This window comes from Malus domestica, chromosome 13, assembly GCF_042453785.1.
Source record: "Malus domestica chromosome 13, GDT2T_hap1".
Taxonomy (NCBI): domain Eukaryota; kingdom Viridiplantae; phylum Streptophyta; class Magnoliopsida; order Rosales; family Rosaceae; genus Malus; species Malus domestica.
The window spans coordinates 38,925,322-38,931,916 of NC_091673.1; the positions used below are offsets into that span (position 1 = coordinate 38,925,322).

A 6,595-nucleotide genomic window follows, 5' to 3' on the forward strand; every position below is an offset into this window, starting at 1 on the left:
ACTATATCAGCTTTTCTTTCTTTTGTTCATTCTTGTGTATGAACAACCAACCAAATTGTTTTACCTTAAATCATCAAGAAAAACCTTGTTGGTTGAAAGGGTCTATAGGGTTTTTGGCTGTGGAGCGTGATAGAGAGGGAAAGGATGAGAAAGGGTTTAAGCGATTGGCTTGGAAAATCCTGGTACTGTCATAGTAGATAGAGAAGAAGATTGAGAGTTGAGATGGTGGTGGTTGCTATGATCTTGGGTCATGGTGATGGAGAAAGGATAGAAGTATGAGAGATAGAGAGAAGGAAAGTGAATGAGATACAGAGGGGAGAAGTCTGAGAGAGAGTAATCTAAAAAATATTAATATTTGATTCACTCTTTTTTTCTTGTTGAAACTTTTAATCCCCGTTCAAAATGTGACGACCACTTTCCTCACAAAGGATACAAATATGTGACCCACTTTGAAATTCCTCACTTATTGTATTTCGCACAGCGCCATTCTTCCCTGCCATATATTTTAGTAAGGACTTCGAAAATATTGTGTCACTTTTTTTCATCCTAAAAGATATAAAATAGTTATAGGTGACGCTTGTCATATTCGTCACTGAATTTTAGAATATGTGATGTATTTATCGTCACATATGTGTTTTCAAATTCCTTACCTGGCAGACCAATTATGCGTGACGCATTTAACATTTCGTCACTTAATTTTCCTATATATGACGAATTTTTGGGTGTCACATAGAATTCCGTCACCTATTCCATGTTTTCTTGTAGTGATTGGATCCAATTTTCAAACAAATATGAAAAGCTAGACAGATTGTAAAACAAATTTGAGAAATAAGATGATGGATGGGATAGCTAGAGGCTTTTTTCTCCACACATGACATGTATGCAAATAATTCGATTTCCAGTTACTACTTCATTGAATTATGAACGACAATGCCCCAAATTAACTGTGACATCACTAATTAACCCTTAGATTTTCCTTGTTTTATTGGATTGGATGACATCATTCGACAACCCAAAACATTCTTTAAAAGTTCCCTACATGACATCATAATAGAGATACAATCAAAGATCATTACGTTTAATGAAAATCTTAAGCATTGACAAAGCACTTGCAACTATGACATCATGTCGCTTATGCTAGGAATTGAACTTAACGCGATCGTTTATAAGCGATCTTCACTACATGTGAATATAAGTTTGTAACGATTATGTGAAACTTCCTTATATTCTAGCAACGGATTTATGCATGCCAATTAAGTGTCGACCCTTAATTAACAAATACAAATAAGTTATCAATCAAATAGTTAAGCCAATTGCATTCACGATTCAAGAGTTCATAACTGGAATTTATCAAATTATATTGCACACATAATCATGGCTTTGAAATCACCCCTAGCCAAGAGGGGTTTAGCCACTCATATTTACAACAAAACGAAAGGAAATGAATTTAAACATTAGAAACAAAAGAAAGAAAACACCTAAACGCTCCAACGATCCAAGTTGGACAGCAAGCACGTCCAAGCACTTTCCTTCCCTTCCTTTGCTACGGCACAAGGTGTTGGTGAGTGTTTGAAGGTGTTTTTGTATGAAGTAATGGGTGTGAAGATGAATGGATGTGTTTATATGAAGGTTGTATTGAAATGGGGATGAATGATCAAGGAAAAACTAAACTATATGGCTGCCACACACACTTCCTTTTATAGAGGAAGTGCATGGCAATGGAGGGAATTTGGTGGTGTTTGCAATGATTCAAGGGTAAAAATCAAGTAATGATGCAAAGCATGGGGGGTTAAATGGAGTGGTGTTGCAGCAATGAGTGCATTGAGTGGTGTTTGAAATGATTCAAAGGTGAAAGTGAAGTGATGATGCAAAGCATGGGGGTAAAATGGAGTGGTGTTGCAGCTAGGGAACATGAATGATTGTGCACATGGTAGAGAAAGGAAAGGGAAGTGGAATGGTGCAGAAATGAGTCAAAGGTGCAGCAAGACTCATGATGCACGGCATGGGATTCCAAATGTGGTGGATGGTGCATCAATGAGTGCATGTAGTGGAGGTAAAAGTTGTATGAAATCTGATGGGTGAAGGGGACAAGAAATGTGCAGCAATTGAGTGCAATGATTCAATGTTTTGATGCATAAAATCAGAAATAATGAAGGAGACAAGGGTGGTTCACGACATGGGTGGATAATGAGTGTAATGGTGCATGAAATAAGTGTAAGAAATCTAGTGCATGAAGGGGACAAGGGTGATTATGCATCGCATGGGTGGAAAGGTGAGTAAGTGGTGAATCAATGAGTGCAAGGAGGTGAAAGGATAATGTGCACATGGTAGACAAAGGAACGGAAGTGGAATGATGCAACAAATGAGTCAATGGAGGGAACATGGATGATGATGCATGGCATAGGAGTCCAAAGGGAGTGCAATGGTGGTCCACGACAATGATGGAAAAGTGAATGGTGGAGTGACACCCCTTTGTGGCTAAGCTCTTTGTCCTTTTTACACTAATTCTTCTTTCTCTTTAACACATTCCTAGCCTCTTTAGTCTTCAGTTTCGTCCATCCACTTTGCTCCATGCATGTGCTATCCATTCCAAGCCCAAAATTGCTCCAAAATGCACCAAAATGCATCTTATTGCTTTATAAGGCCTATGGACCTACAAACACACAAAAATAGCTTAAAATACATAATTAACTAAGAAATAACAACATAAATGCATGAGAACAAGCTAACTCAGTCGCATAAATATGCTCACAGTGCATTTAAGTCCAAATTGAATGTTTTCACAGCCCAGTGTGCTTTGTGCTCCAGTTCCACAGGTAGGTGAGACGGCTTGCCGTAGGTTAGTCGAAATGGAGACATCCCTAAAGGTGTTTTGTAGGCAGTGCGATATGCCCACAATGCATCATCTAAATGCAAGCTCCAATCCTTCCGGTTTAGCCCAACAGTCTTCTCCAAAATTTGTTTGATTTCTCTATTCGAGACTTCGGGTTGGCCACTTGTTTGAGGGTGGTATGGCGTGGAAACCCGATACTTCACATTGTACTTTTTAAACAACACCTCAATGGTGCGATTGAAAAAGTGGGAGCCTCCATCGCTTATGAACACCATCGGCATGCCAAATCTAGAAAAGATGTTAGCCTTAATAAAATCTGCTACCACTCTAGAATCATTAGTATGGGTGGCTTTGGCTTCCACCCATTTCAACACATAATCAACGGCTAGCAAAATATAAGTAAAACCATATGAGGGTGGAAAGGGTCCCATGAAATCCATACCCCATACATCAAATATCTCCACATTAAAGATGGGGCTTTGCGGCATTTGATCCTTGGCACCTATTGTACCTGTTCTTTGGGTGCCAAAATGACCCCCACATGCATAACTATGGCAAAATGCAAGAATTGAATTAAACTCGGAATTGTGCACACATCTACGAATAATCTGGTCAGGACAATACTTCCACAAATATGGATCATCCCACACATAAAATCGTGCATCATTTTTGAGTTTCTCACGCTTGTATTTATCTAAAGTGCTACGAACTTGTTTTGTGACCAAATAATTGACCAAATCAGCATACCAGGGCTCACTTACCTCTAGGGACAACAATTAATCGTCAGAGAAGGTCTCTAGAATGGGTAAGGAGTCCTCCCCGTGCACCAAATGGCTGAGGTGGTCAGCCACCACGTTTTCACTCCCCTTTTTGTCTCTTATTTCAATGTTGAACTCTTGAAGTAGGAGCATCCAACGAATCAGCCTTGGTTTGGCCTCTTTCTTGGTGAGGAGGTACTTCAACGCTTCATGGTCAGAATATACAATCACTTTAGTGCCAAGTAAGTATGAACGAAATTTATCTAAAGCAAATACAACTGCAAGAAGTTCTTTCTCAGTGGTAGAATAATTCAATTGTGCATCATTTAGTGTTCGGGAAGAGTAGTGGATGACGTGGGGCTGTTTATTCCTCATGTGGCCTAAAACAGCACTAATGGCATAATCGGATGCATTACACATTAACTCAAATGGAAGGCTCCAATCTGGTGGCATGATGATGGGGGCCGAAGTCAACATGTCCTTGAGGGTTTTGAAAGCGGTCTCACACTCCTTGTTGAACTCGAAGGCTATTTCCTTTTGGAGTAAACGGCAAAGGGGTTGGGCGATTTTTGAGAAATCCTTGATGAATCTTCTATAAAATCCTGCATGGCCAAGAAAAAAGCGAACCTCCCTCACCGAAGTGGGAGAGGGTAAGTGACGTACAAGATTTATTTTAGATTTATCAACCTCAATCCCTTTTTCTGATATGATATGCCCCAAAACTATACCTTGTTTTACCATAAAATGGCACTTTTCCCAATTCAAGACAAGATTAGTTTTGATGCATCATTGTAAGATCAGAGTAAGATTATTCAAGCATGCATCAAATGAGTCACCAAAAACACTAAAGTCATCCATAAACACTTCAATGATCTTTTCCACAAATTATGAGAAAATACTTACCATACACCTTTGGAATGTGGTTAGTGCGTTGCATAGCCCAAATGGCATACGTCGATAAGCAAAGGTACCAAAGGGACATGTGAAGGTAGTCTTTTCTTGGTCATCGGGAGCTATCATAATCTGATTATAACCTGAATAGCCATCAAGAAAACAATAAAATGAATGACCGGCTAACCTTTCCAGCATTTGATCAATAAAGGGCAGCGGGAAGTGATCTTTTCTTGTCGTAGCATTGAGCTTCCTATGGTCAATACAAACTCTCCATCCGGTTTGGATTCGGGTGGGCACAAGCTCATTATCTTCATTTTTTACCACAGTAACTCCGGACTTCTTAGGAACAACTTGGACCGGCGAGACCCAATAGCTATCAGAAATTGGGTAAATCACTCCACAATCTAGTAGCTTGATGATTTCCTTCTTCACAACGTCCATCATGTGTAGATTGAGCCGGCGTTGTGCTTCTCTAGATGGTTTGGCTCCTTCTTCCAAGAGTATTCGATGCATGCAAGTGGTAGGGCTAATTCCCTTGATATTGGCCAATGTCCACCCAATGGCAGTTCTGTATTCCCGAAGCACCCTCACCAACTTGTCCTCCTCTTGTGCAGTGAGTGAAGAAGAGATGATGACGGGCAGCGTCTCTTGCTCTCCTAAAAACACATATTTCAAATGGCTAGGCAATGGTTTAAGCTCTAGGGAAGGGGGCTGGATTACAGAAGGAAGCAACTTGTTAGTCGAATTGGGAATTAAAATTAGGTTAGGAGACTTACCAATATGCCTTGGATTTGACTCTAGGGCAGCAACCATCTCCACCAATTCTTCTTGAATAGGCACGGCAAGATGTTCCTTGTTGCCGTGTACATGCCTAAGTGCTAACCCTTCATTTTTTAGTCCAATGCTTTGCGTGAGAGTCTTTTCAAGTGCATCCTCACTCAAATCATCAAGGAATTCATGCGCCCAAGAGTCAATCATATCAATAGAGAAATAAGAATGACCATCATGAGGATATCTCATAGCATCAGAAATATTGAAATCAATAACTTCCCTTTCATGGTCAATGTTCCCTTGAATACATCTATCTTTGTACGGGCAGTCTTCATGAATGGTCGGCCAAGTAATATTGGTAATTGAGGGGAATGGTTCGAGTCTTCCATTTCAAGCACGTAAAAGTCCGCCGGAAAGACGAGGTGATTCACCTGCACTAAAACATCCTCCAAAACACCTTTTGGATACGCATTAGATCTATCGGCCAGTTGAATGATCACTCCATCATTTTTTAATTCTCCCAAGTTCATAGATGCATATATTGAATAAGGCATGACATTTATTGATGATCCTAGATCTAACATGGCAGATTCAAAGCGAGTATTTCTTATAACACAAGGAATTGTAAAACTACTTGGATCTTTGCACTTAAGAGGTAATTTTGATTGCAACACAGCTGAGACATTCTCACTTACCCTTACCACCTCTTTGTTCGAAGCCCTCTTCCTTGTAGTGCACAGCTTATTCAGGAACTTAGCATACTTAGGGACTTGTTTAATTGCATCTAAAAGTGGAATGTTGACTTGCACCTTTCTGAATGTGTCAAGAATGTCTTTGTCACTCTCATCCTTCTTTGATTGCATAAACCTGCGAGGAAATGGTGCATTGGTTGGAATAGAATTAGAAGTCATTGAATTTGAACCCAACTTACCTTTGGTGGTCGAATTAGGGTGTGTAGGTGGCTGTGGCAAAGATTGCTCAATCCTTGCCGAGGGCAGGCCTTTTTTCTTCTCCTCAGATTGCATCTTTTCGTCCTCATTTTGATTGGATTTAGATGGGCTGGGATCAGATCCAGCTTCTTTTCCACTTCGCAAGGTGATGGCTTTAGCAGATTTGAAGCCTCCCTTTGGATTCACATCCGTCGAACTAGGTAACTTACCTGGCTCTCGACTAAATTGCCCCATGAACTCAGCCATTTGTCCCATCTGTCTCTTCAATTCAGTCACCTCTCGAGCTTGATTTTCCTGACCCTTCGCCAACGTAGTTAATAACTGAATAACTTAAGCATTATCAAAAGATGAACCTAAGTTATTTTGGGTAGGTTGTGTTTGGGGTTGTG

General features: G+C 40.2%; 1 protein-coding gene across 1 annotated transcript; it reads right to left on the reverse strand.

Annotated features, from left to right (window-relative positions):
• Positions 1–3,609: 3,609 nt before the first annotated feature.
• Positions 3,610–5,463, reverse strand: LOC139190985 (uncharacterized). Its single transcript, XM_070811481.1, has 4 exons — positions 5,262–5,463; positions 5,081–5,141; positions 4,670–4,858; positions 3,610–3,982 (listed from the first exon to the last, which is right to left on the reverse strand). The coding sequence occupies exons 1-4, from the start codon at positions 5,461–5,463 to the stop codon at positions 3,610–3,612; spliced, it is 825 nt and encodes a 274-aa protein (XP_070667582.1).
• Positions 5,464–6,595: the final 1,132 nt, after the last annotated feature.

Bases quoted from the DNA above. Each gene is read 5' to 3' on its own strand.
- LOC139190985 (XM_070811481.1), bottom strand. From the start codon at position 5,463: ATGATTGACTCTTGGGCGCATGAATTCCTTGATGATTTGAGTGAGGAT. The intron at 5,142-5,261 runs GTAAGTCTCCTA...ATGTGTTTTTAG, and splicing joins GTCAAATCCAAGGCATATTG to GAGAGCAAGAGACGCTGCCC. The intron at 3,983-4,669 runs GTTAGCCGGTCA...TTATGCCATTAG, and splicing joins ATTGATCAAATGCTGGAAAG to TGCTGTTTTAGGCCACATGA.